Below are 12,730 nucleotides of genomic sequence, written 5' to 3' on the forward strand. Positions count from 1 at the left end.
AGGATTGCGAGTACATTGGTTGTGAATATAAAAATGATCTCCCTGTGGGTCACGCTTCTCTCCGTAATCCAGGGTGGCCATTCAGGACCCATTATGAGCGCTAGCGACGGGGTTGTTCTCAACGGCTGCAGCTCCATTGTCGACATGCGGCTGTAAGAGACGGGTGGGCACGCTACTGAGGGAAGGCAGAATGGAGTCGAACGCCACTCGCTATTTGTTTTGGCTATACAGAACAAATTAATATTTTTGTTATTCTGCACCTTCTCTTTTCTTTTTAACAGGCAATTCTAGGCTGATTGGCAGATTAAATTTCTTTATTGCAAACAGTTGTATTTCACACATACACAGCGGCGACAAAATACTTAATTTTTGATACTTTAAAAAGGCCAGCCTACTAGATTTTTTTTTTCGTACTTAATTTCTATAAGATACTTAATTTTAATAGGCTACTGAAAAATTCAGTAGCTTTATAAACTACCTAATTTGAGGTTAATTTTTGGAAAAAATAGTGAGCCGTGCTAGGACTTGAACCATGGACCTTTAGATTCGCTGTCTTATACTCTACCTCTACATCACATCAGTTATTATTATTAACTGAACGAACTAATTTAGCTAAAATTGTTGATAACATAGATGAAGTGATTGAAAATTTTCGGAAAATTTTTTGATACATTAACAAACATGTGATTTTGCAGCTAAAGTTTTTAATACATTGAAGTGTAATAATCGTACAAAATGGTATTTCACAAAACTTAAGTGGCATATATTTAAGTAATTAAACAAAATTAACATAAAAACATTTTAAGCGTGGTTCAAAAACCCAGAAATCCCTTAGATTAAATAACTGATTTGTAGTTATAACTAGTAACTTAGTTCAGGTAACCTGTCATGAGATGGGCTTATGTTTGCCAAAAAATAGTTAGCCTTATTGCAAAATTTAAGTTTGGTTCCTTAAGATTAACACATGGTTTTGAAAACGAAGAAGTTTTAGTCACCGATAGGGGAGACCGGGGCTACTTGGCTCACTTTTGTGTTAGATGCGTCTCAAGCCTTTATTTTTCATCAAAATGAGACAAACTTATATTTATAATATTAATTAATATCTTATCTATAAAATGTCTTGAGACAAAAAATACAATAAATAATGCGATCATGATGAAAAAAAATGTTTTATTGGGACACCTTAAATGGGCGACTTACCCCGTCTCCGGGGCAGGTTGCCCATACCAACGGGGCAAGTTGCTCCAAGTAATTTCACATCAGCACACAAAACACACATGTAATCGTCGACATTTTCTTCACATGTTTTGCATGACCATTGATAGCAGATTTCAGTGCACTGCATCTATCCAACACTGCTGGCAGAATAGTCAGCGCCACACTCAATGCAGATTTCGTCTTTATTTTTAATACTAAATGCCTTAGACATTTTTTGGTTTTCTTCTTTTACCAACTTAATGGCCCTTCCAATAAGGTCGGGAGATGCTGAAGCATGGTTTGCTTTTCGAATATAATTTGTAATTCCTCATTTCTTATGTTAAAGAAGAAACAAAACGAAAAATTCAGTTTCATCACACTGAAACAACTTGAGCCAACTATCCCCTTCAAAAAAGAGCCAACTTACCCCTATATGGAGTTGGTCCACTATTTATTATTTATAAAATGTTTGCGAACAGTCAATAAAAATTTTAATGTAAGCCAATTAAAGCTGAATGAATGATGAATTCATCCATTTAAAGCTTATAAGTTTAAATCACTTACCTACGCCAGGAAAAAGAAAAGCACGGAGGAAAAAAAAGTTGGTTGGCAGTTGTCGAAAACGTTTTTCGTATGCTGTTCGTTTTTTTTTCACAGTAGAAAAAGTGAAACAACGTCAGACCATCTAACTGTCGATTTTGAAACTATTGGCTATTTTGAAAACAGCAGGTGGTAATTAACGGATTTTTAAATTAGAAATGAGCAACCTACCCGGTGAGTCAACTAGCCCCGGCCTCCCCTACTTGTGATAAGGTGATGTAACCAAATATAAGGTTTCTGTAAAATTGTCATTGCATATTAGACCTAGTCTACCTACAAATAGAGGCCATTATTTAACAGTGCAGTCGATGCAGGAATTGTCATATGATTAAAATGACTCATTGTATATGTTGACTTGAAATCAAAACCTGACCGATTGGGCACTTTCAAAGATTTGCCAGTTCTTAAACCAAGGTGACATCATTTTGCCAAAATTTTGTAATAATAAGTATTAATAGCCAAAGTCCTAATAGTATTGTATAATAAAAGTTTAAAATATTAATTAATCCTAATTTAAAAATTGTTAGTTAATCCTAATAAGCAAATGCATCAGTATGCTACGCAGGATACTTAAATATTTTAAATACTTAAAAAGCATTTTGTCATACTTAAAAAAATTTGACAATGCTTGAAATCGATGGGATAGGTATAAAACTGGTTTTCAGTAGGGGAAGCCAAATTTTAAGTATCTTATTTCAAAATCAGGTATCATTTAAGGATACCTAATTTTTTCAGCGCCTACTGAAAGACCCTTAATTAAGTATTCAGTCGCTGCTGTGTAGCATACATTTGGATTGCAAATATAATGGTTGTGAATATATTTGAGGTAAAATTCGGTCCTTTATCTGAGACGATGGCTAGTGGGGGCCTTCGGTTAATACAACGTGTTTATACACGCATTCTGCCATAGTACGGACAGTTTGGTCCGGTAGGGCAACGACAATTATGCACTTCGTGAAATAACCAGTGATAACCCACATATACAATTGTTTCCGTTAGGGGACACGGGTTGGATAGGGCCTAAAAAATCTATCCCGATCACTTGAAACGGAAATTTAGCTAGTTCTGGGGAAAAGGAAACTCTAAGAGTAGAGTTGGTATTTGTTATGTAAACTTCGCAAGCAGGATAATACTCTTTTATATATTTTCTCATCGTAATCCAGTAGTAATGATTTTTAAGTTTAAAATAAGTCCTAAGGTATGCCAGATGACCTGAAATAGGTTCGTCAGTCAATCCACTGACGAATGGCCATGCTTCTTTTGTAGCATTAACGAAATTTCCTATATATATTCCCTCTGGTAAACCATAATATGGGAAAATAAAAAGAGAGAGCTGGTACCGGATTTATCACCTTTCTCCTGTAATGTGGGCTTTACAACTTGAGAGGATCTAGGAGCGATAAAAACCCTTTTAACTAAAGTCATGGCTACGTCAACCACTGGCTCGTGGTTCGTCGGCCATAAACCATCTTATTTAACTTCCCGATTTTCTTCTGGTTTGTCACGGGCAATAAATATAGTTTTAGAGTGGCCGTCAAAAACTCATGTTTGTCTGCGGCATCTAAACCCAATATACATGATTCTGATATAGCGTTCGTGACGATAAATTCTTGGTCGTGTATAATGGCACCGTAAACAACAGGTGGGAAAACTAACGCTAAGTGAAAAATTTTTTATTGTGCGAATCGTATATTCTACGTCCGACTCAGAGCAATTCAATTGATGTTCCGACGCTATCTGATTTAAAATATCTATTTTTAAAAGGTTCCTGGCTGCACCCGTATAAAAAAATGCTTTAAACCACTGATTTACTGAAAGTTGTAATTTTTGCGACTGATTATATGGTTTTGGGGTCTAATGACCTATTCTTCGTAAACCCCACTTTACGGCTGGGCCTTATTCGTTTCCCTAGTTTGGTGGGGCATCAGTTTTACTGAGCCGTATCAAGTTTTTTTTATTGGGACAAAATCTAACTAAAAGGCCTACTTGTTGACAAGAGTAAAAGGTAGGTGGCGTTTCTGGTGTTGCCTGCCGTTTTAAAAATCGATAGCAAGTTTTGATGCTGTGGTTGGTGAATACTGAAATCATGGCAACCGTCTCGCTTTTTGCAGTCAAAACAAAAAAAATTGCATGCTTTTTGTGTTTGTATTTTACAATTAAAAACAATGCCATCTAGCGCTCATAAGGAATTTTTTTTTTTAGCTAAAAGGGGGGGGGGAGCCTTTTTTGTAGAGGATACTGTACCTTCCCATCATGGTGTCGTAAACCCCAGGAATTAAAAAAAGTTTTCGATGCTTCTGCCAAGTATCAAGGAATCGCTATCAACGAAGTCCGTTGATACAATAATATTTTAACACAGAATACAAATTTAGAAATTCATCGTATCATATGATTATTCATAAAGTCTAAGACTCTCTAGAAAATCTTTTATGTAAAGAACTTCACGTGAATAAGCCATTTCAATATTCCCAAACTTGACGAATTTATTTTTCTGCATGAGATGACTGATGGCAGCTTCCCCCTCAGGTGTGTGATCCCATTCTACGGTCAGTGTCTGAAAAAAAAAATCGGCAGATTATTTTAGTGATTTGAATCATAAATAAAATCTGAGAAGTGTGGTGCCCATTGGAAAAAGGTGAAATTAAATGAAAAATCTAGATTTTAATCTATGAGAGGAAATGCTTAAATATTTAAATATTTTGAAACATGATAAGTAGAAAAATTAATACATCTTATTAATTTTTACAAAAAATTTCTGGTTAGTCCTGGATTTATTTCTAAAAATTATTGGTCCTTGTAATAAGTAACTGTGTTTAGGGATTGAGTGTATGGGGTTGAGGTAGCAGAAGTTCTGTCTACAGGGGCTAGTTGACAATACACCCCTCTGCACATCACTACATTTTGGCGACGAAGAGAATAAGCTGAAGACGTTACAAGGTACTATCGCAGGTATTGAACATTTTGATTGTGATGCTGCACGCACAAACATTGGTGCAAAGTGGGTGACATGGCTCAAGAGATTCAAGTTATTCGCCTTGGCATCAGGCGTCCCAGACAACGCCAGACTTCGCGCGCTGCTCATCCATTGTGGCGGCGGGAAGATCTTTGATCTGGTGAACACCCTCACTATCACGCCGAGAGAAACACAAGGTGATGTAGCGGAGGAAACAGAATACGATGCAACAAAACGTGCCTTAATGGAACATTTCACAGCCAAACGAAACCCAGAGTATGGTGAATATGTCTTCCTCAAAACTAACCAGGAAGAGAACGAGACGGTGGATCAATATTGCACACGTCTTCGACAGCTGACCGAAGAGCGTGACTTTGCAGACATAGACAAAGCTATAAAACGCCAGATCATTTTTGGTTGCAGATCGAGCAGTCTCAGAAAAGAGGGTCTGCGGAAGCCAGAATGGAAATTGGCCAACCTACTAGACTTTGCCAGGACTGCAGAGGTCGTCAAACTCCAAGTGAACGAAATGGAGGATCGCGGGCAGGTGGCCGAAGTAGCTTTTATGAAACGCCGCGGGCGAACTTCTGGCACTAGCAGAAGTGGCAACAGCCAACAATTGCAGAGAAATTGCAAGTTCTGTGGACGAGATTACCACAAAGAGGGCATGGAAGCTTGTTTAGCCCGGACAAAGAATTGCAGATCATGTGGTAAGCCTAATCATTTTGCTGCGAAATGTCTTTCTATGGTTGTAAAGCCGAATAATCAGCCGGAAACCTGGGGCAGAGCATCTGTAAAACGAGTCGACTGCCTGACGGACTCATCCTCGGAAAGCGATTTCGATCAAGCCTTCACCCTTAACAGTATAGGTGGGGCGAAACATCCAGTGGTGAATATCCAGGTGAATGGCGTTACGATCAGATTCATCGTAGACTCCGGTGCAGGAGTAACGCTCATGGACAGAAGGGCTTATAACAACAGGAAATAGCCCTCTCTTGAGAAAGCAAATCTGAAAACAATGCCATATGGATCAAAGAAACCACTAAAACTAAAAGGCCAGTTTCAGGCCACATTTCAGAGCTGTAACGATAAAACAACGAGTACAGTTTACGTGGTCAACAAGCATAAAAGTGGATGCATCCTAAGCAAGAAACTATCCGAAACACTTGGAATCCTCAAGCTAGACCCAAGTGTCACCTATGAAACTGTAAATCAAGTTTCGGTGGTGGATAGAATTGGTAAGATCAAGGGCTATAAAATCAAGTTGCACATAGATGACACGGTTCCACCAGTGGCCCAGCCACACAGACGGATTCCCTACCACCTAAGGCCTGCAGTTGAAGCCCAGCTGAAGTGGCTGGAAGAACAGGACGTCATCGAACATGTTGAAGGTCCAACACCATGGGTTTCACCAATCGTGTGTGTTCCGAGACAAGATCCTAAGGACCCAATCAGAATCTGTGTAGACATGCGGTGTGCGAACAGAGCCATTAAGCGCGAGAGACACATCATGCCGACTGTTGCTGACATTTTGCATGAAGTATAACGGTCTAAATGGTTTGCGAAGCGGGACATGAACAGTGCTAGCCATCAAATGGAACTCTCCGAAGAGTCGCGATATATCACGACCTTTTCCACGCATGTCGGGCTACGACGCTACAAGCGGCTGTTCTTCGGCATTAACAGTGCAAGCCAACTCTTTCACAACTTAATTAGAAAACTTGTGAGTGACCTAAAGGGAGTCATGAACACCAGTGACGACATTCTTGTGCCCGCTGAAACAAATGAGCAGTTAAGTGAAAGAATAAGCGGTCTTGACAAAAGGCTTGCTGAACACGGCATCACAGTAAACCAAAAGAAATGTGAGCAGTTTACAAATCGAATAAAGTTTTTTGGGCTAATTTTGTCAGAAAAAGGCTGTAAAATGGATCCCGGTAAAGTAAAGGCAATTTTCAAAGCAACAAAACCCAACTCGAAGTCGGAAGTAAGAAGCTTCCTTGGTCTAACTAACTATTGCTCGAGGTTCATTCCCAACTATGCCTCTTTATCCGAGCCACTTCGCAGGCTAACGTGGAACGACGTGGAGTTCTCCTGGTCCAAGGACGCCGAACGAGCATTCACACAGTTGAAAGAGGCACTAACAACCGCTGAGACGCTGGAGTCGTTCGATCTCAAACGCGCAACAGAACTTATTGTCGACGCCAGCCCGGTTGGACTGGGAGCGGTGCTGACTCAACGATCCCATGAAGGCGTTCACATTGTGGCATTTGCCAGCCGAGCACTCAGCCCGGTTGAAAACAGATGCCCTCAGATTGATCGAGAAGCTCTAGCTGTCATCTGGGCAGCCGAACATTTCCGACTGTTCACCCTGGGAAAAGAATTTGTGGTACTTACAGACCACAAACCACTCGTTCACATCTTTAACAAACCCCCGGCTCAGCTCTCCTCTCGTCTGGAGCGCTGGATGTTGAGAAAGCAAGATTTCGACATGACGCTGGCATACACGCCTGGAGAAACCAGTGCAGCAGATTACCTGTCTCGACACCCGGAAGGCAATTCCACGAAAACAACAAAACAAGCGGAAGTCGCGGAGGCCCATGTAAACTTCATAGTATAGTCAATGCGGCCAAAACGAGTGTCACACGAAAAGATCCTGGCAGAAATGGAAAAAGACTTGGAACTGGGTGAGGTGAAGGAAGCGCTCCTGTCGGGAAAATGGAGCATTGTGTCACCAGAAGCAAAATCCCAATACGAAAGAGTGAAAGAAGAATTAACAGTGTCCAGTGATGGGTTCGTCGTTCGCGGCTCAAGACTGTGCATTCCAGCAGGCCTACATCAACGAGTCGAGGACTTAGCGCACGAGGGCCATCTCGGGATTGAAAAGACCAAGAGCGTCCTGAGAGGAAAAGTTTGGTTTAAAAAAATTGGACGAAATCGTGACCAACACCATCAAGGGATGCTTGCCTTGCCAAGCATCATCCTCCCGAAATTCCAGACCACCCGTAATTGTAGCTGATCTGCCGAGCGGGTCATGGCAAGAAACGAGCATGGATTTTTTCTCAGTTCCTGATGGAACAACGCTGTTGGTTCTCACAGATGACTTCAGCAAGTTTCCCTTAACCGAAGAGGTAAGATAGACTGCCTTCGTAAACGTCAAGCCTAAACTAGACAACATTTTTGCGACGTTCGGAGTGCCGAAGGTGATCAGAAGCGACAACGGGCCGCAGTTCAACAGTGAAGGTTTTCGAAAGTTTTCCGATGAGATGGGCTTCGTCCATCGACGGGTAACGCCAGCCTGGCCCGAAGCCAACGGCCAGGTGAAAAGATTCATGAGAAACATAGGCAAGGTTCTAAAAACTTCGTGGGTTGAAAACCGGAGTTGGAGAGAAAATCTATCATCGTTTTTGCGGAGCTACCGAAACTCAGTCCATCCAGCAACGGGTAAAACACCATCGCAACTGTTCCTAGCCAGGGAGCTCAGGTGTCGTCTCTCGGAGGTAGCGATACACCACAAGAAATACGCAAGCAAGATGAAGATTCAAGCAGACAGGACTAGACATGTCAAGGACTCTTGACTTGAAGCTGGCGATTTTGTCCTGGTCAAGCAGGAAAAGAGGTTACTTCGGAAAGACCGCCCAGCGTTCGGTAAGGACATACAAGAAGTGATTCGCGTTAATGGAACTATGGTTACAGTTCGAAAAGGAAGTAACATGCTTACGAGAAACGCATCGTTCTTCAAGAAATTTGAGAGTAATAGTAAACCGATGGAGATGCCGAGCAGCGAAGTGGAGAGTGCTATCAAAGAACCGGAAAAATCACCGATGACCGTCGTACCGATACTGCCGGACAGCCCAGACGAGCCCGTTATCGACCCGCTACCCAACAGAACCGAAGCTTTGGAAGATCAAAACCTGGGTGCCGAGGGAGAAATTCCCGAACCAAGAACTGGTGGAGCGCCAGCAATAGCAGTCAGGCGAAACGATGTAGTGGAGCTTCTAACGCCGGGAGTGCGTGAAGAAAATATTCAGATCACTTCAAGAGGAAAAGGGAGAGGTACGAGAATCAGGAAACAGATGGAGCTATTTGGCGCACCTGTGCCGCACAGCGTCATAAATTATTCCGCCCAGATATAACATCTAATTATAGACCTCAGCAATTATATACATGTCTGTGCTTAGGGAACATTTGGGACATAACGTTCTTCCTGATTTAATTTATCATTTCTTCTCAAAATCATTCATTTAATCGCATACCTGAAGTTGTTCACTCATCCCATTTCTCTTGCAGGCGTTAGTTGTATTGTTTGGATTATAGATCATGTCTTGGTTATGTTTTGGTTTTTTGTAGTCTCGTTATGTATGAGAACCTCTGTGGAATTATTTTGTTTAAAGTTGGGGAGAGAATGTAAGAAGTAACTGTTTTAGGGATTGAGTGTATGGGGTTGAGGTAGCAGAAGTTCTGTTTGCAGGGGTCAGTTGACAATACACCCCTCTGCACATCACTACAGGTCCCCATTCTCTTATAAGTAGAGAGCTACATATTTTTTTCAATTGCCACATGATCCAATTTGCATGCTTGAGAGGACAGAAGGGGGGGGGGAATGGAACATGAAAACAAAAATGGGTTTTGTTCCTCCGAGTAAGAAAATTTTAAAAGCAAGATAAAAAAATATTTTATAAAGAATAATATTTTATGCACAGGCAAACAGATGTAGGAAAGAGGGGGCTAGTTGGTAGGAGGGTCAAGTTGGCAATTGTTAATTTAGAAGAATTGTCTCCAAGAGATTTTATTGAAATAATTGGTGGTCAATGGAGTTTATCATGTGCACATGTTCAATATTTTATTATTTAGCTGTATTATAACTATTTTAGCTTTATCGCAAATATTTTAGTGATTAAAAATTAACGAAATTATTTGCGTTAAATCAACAATTGTTGCCCGTCTGTTCTTTATTAATTATATTTTCATGTGATATGCATATAATTAATAAAAAATGTAAATATTATTTTAAAAAATTTCCTTTATAGTAAACTACCAGAATGTAGGAAAGGGAACGCGCATACGGAAAGGGAGTCCTTAAAACTAGTGTTCGGCCCCACTTAATGGGTAGGTATTTGGGCAAATGGGTGGGTCTTTCGGCTAAAAAATTGGATCCGGTGGGTAACGGTTCATTCACTTTTTGCCCACTACTAAATATCGGCCCCACGTTGATCAGGGAAGCTTTTTCATCCTATACGATTGCAAAACAAGGTGTTCCATTTGCCCCTAGCGTGGGTCTTCATGGAAGTTTATTGTTTTCATCTAATAAAAGGGAGCTAGGAAAAAAATAATGTAACCAGTTTGTAGACAAATGAAGAGGAATCATACAAGACCTTTATTGTAATCCCTTTCATTGTTTTATAGGTTAAAAGGAAAACGTTGTCTGGGCAAAAACTAGAAACGGAAAGAAAAAAAACCTTCTGGGGATTACTCTTAAACTTTGAAAGTCGAAAGTTTCAAATTTGTTCTAAAAATAATACACAGCAGAGGTAACCTACTTTAATGCAAGTATTTAAGTAGGAAATTTCCTACTGATTAATAAAGTAGGACAGTAATCTACTAAATTTGCAATTTTTCTGCTTTAAACTAGTTTCCATATCACTTACTTTAAATTGCAAATTCTTCTATGTGGTTATGCTACTTACACTTACCATCCCACTTATAAATAAGATGGGAAATGGCATTTTAAGTAATAAACATTCGAAATAAGTATGCTTTAATTTAAGTACTTTTATTCCAGTTTTGTGAAAAATACTTTACCCATTTTTAATACTTACATTTTAAAGCTGTTTCAAAATTAAGTATCGTTTCCCCAAATTTAAATACTTTTAATACCATAAGTTTTTTAGTTTACTACCTTGCACACTGAAGCAGATTGACTAAATAAAAGTCGTTTAATTGCAAGTATCTTGTAACTTGGACGAATTTTGATGATCAAACACTACGCATGAACTGTCAATTCAAGAGAAATTCTTAAGTTTAAATGTGCCTCTTCATTCCTTTTTTTATTGTCATGATTTGCATGTCATCCCCAATTACTATCATATGCTGTAAAGTTTGTTTTTCTCATTTTATACTCATCTGGAATCAACTCATTTAAGTAAGGAAACATTGAAACGCAGTAATTATAGTCAGAAAAATTTTCCATCCGTAAATGAAGTCAATTTGGCAACTAGGGGAGGGTGGGGCTAGTTGGTACAATTTTTTAAATTTCTTCTCTGGTTTCTTTAATTTTTCATATTTTGACACCCAAAAAATTGTAAAAGAAAGCTCAGATAACCAGCTTTCTCGTGCTATTTTTTAATTTGATCTACGTTGAAGAATTTATATCGAAATCAACGTTCAAAAAGCTAAAAAAAAATTGCCTACATGCCCCACTAACGGGGTAAGTTGGCAGTGGTAGTGGGGTAAGTTGGCCCCATGTATTTCAAATACGGATTTCAGTGAAATGTTGATGTTGTAAACAAACTAGAATAAAATTACAATAAACAAAAATCCTATAGTTATTTTAGAGTGGGAAACTCAGAAATAAGTTGTGATAACTTACATAAAGATTAAATAGCCTTAAATGCCAAAAATTTAAAATAATGTACATAATTCAGGCAAACATTTCACAGGTGAACATCGTATAAAGTGAAACACCTAAAATGTGCCAAATTTTGGCCTCTAATGCATACCACTGTTCACCATAAGTCATATCTAGCAAAAATTCGACTTACAATTCCCTGACATTTGGACAGGCCATGTACTATACATATGCATGTATAATGCCTATGCCGAAATGCCCCATCTTGCAATGTATCAACTTGCCCCAACCCGGGGTTTATTCAAATACAAATTTTTATTACTCCTTTATAATTGATTAAAACAAATCCATTGTTACAGTTCAATGGAGGACACAATTTTCTATAAAACTAATATTTTTTTAAAATTATATGCATACCAAGAAAAGATAAAATTGATGAATACCAAGCACGCAACTATTGTGGATTTGACGCAAAAAATTTCGTTATTTTCTATTTCCTAAACTATTTGAGATAAATTTATAAAACTTTGCACAAATGTGCGCACAATAAACATCTTTGACTATGAATTATTTCAATAAATCCTCTTTCACACAATTCTTCTAAATTAGGAATTGCAAACTTGCCCTCCTGCCAACTAGCCCCACTCTCCCCTATGCTAGAAATTGCTCGAATACTCCATTTTTCAGAAGCAACGATAAGAAAGAAGATTAGTAAGTTGAAATTTCAAGTTCATTTCTAGCATGGTGAGGAAAATCTGTGTAAAGTTCGGTGATTTGAAATCACCCGTTCGAGTAAAACTAGGGTAAAAACGCGAATTCGGACACTGTTTTGGCTAAGAGTCTTCCTTATGGGAAATGTGTGTATGGCCGATCTGCTAATTCCGGACAAATTTTCTAATTCACCGGACATTTTTGCTAATTTCGGACAGTAATATTTTTAAAAACTAATTGATTCATTCGATTCAATTTTATATTCTTAATCGAATTGCTTAAGACATTAAAGGGGGTGCAATGAGAAAAAAACGAGATATTAATGATTAAAATAATCATAACAATGATCTGTCAAAACGAAATGTCGTCTGCCCAAACCCAAATTACACTAGATCGGCACTCTTCCAAAACACATAATTCTATGGAATTAATACAATAATTAATTTATCTCAATAAGTAGCCAATAGTTTAACAATTAACAGATATAAATTTAAAAATTTTCAAGTGGTGAAAATTTCAAGAAAATGGCGTTGAAACTACGGCTAGTTGGGCTTAATGTCCGATATTACAAATCACAAAAATGCCTCCTAAATTGACATTTCATCGACCATTATTGATATCACTACATTCGTAAGTATGGCCTATGTTAAACTGTGGAAATCGTAATGTTTAAAGTCTTGGTATATTTATAAAATGAGTGATTG

The 12,730-nt window shown here is 38.8% G+C and overlaps 1 protein-coding gene across 3 annotated transcripts in view; it reads right to left on the minus strand.

The window, feature by feature from the left end:
• LOC116933298 overlaps positions 1–12,730 on the minus strand; it is a 57,683-nt gene continuing 44,953 nt past the window's right edge. For 2 of the 3 annotated variants that reach the window (XM_045178755.1, XM_045178752.1), the window contains one exon: positions 3,924–4,351. In XM_045178755.1, coding sequence (XP_045034690.1) covers positions 4,190–4,351 — 162 coding nt within the window. In that variant the 3' untranslated portion in view covers positions 3,924–4,189. Of the gene's footprint in view, positions 224–3,923; positions 4,352–12,730 lie in introns of those variants that run through there. The other variant, XM_045178753.1, reaches the window with a different exon arrangement.

This window comes from Daphnia magna, linkage group LG9 (assembly GCF_020631705.1).
Source record: "Daphnia magna isolate NIES linkage group LG9, ASM2063170v1.1, whole genome shotgun sequence".
NCBI lineage: Eukaryota > Metazoa > Arthropoda > Branchiopoda > Diplostraca > Daphniidae > Daphnia > Daphnia magna.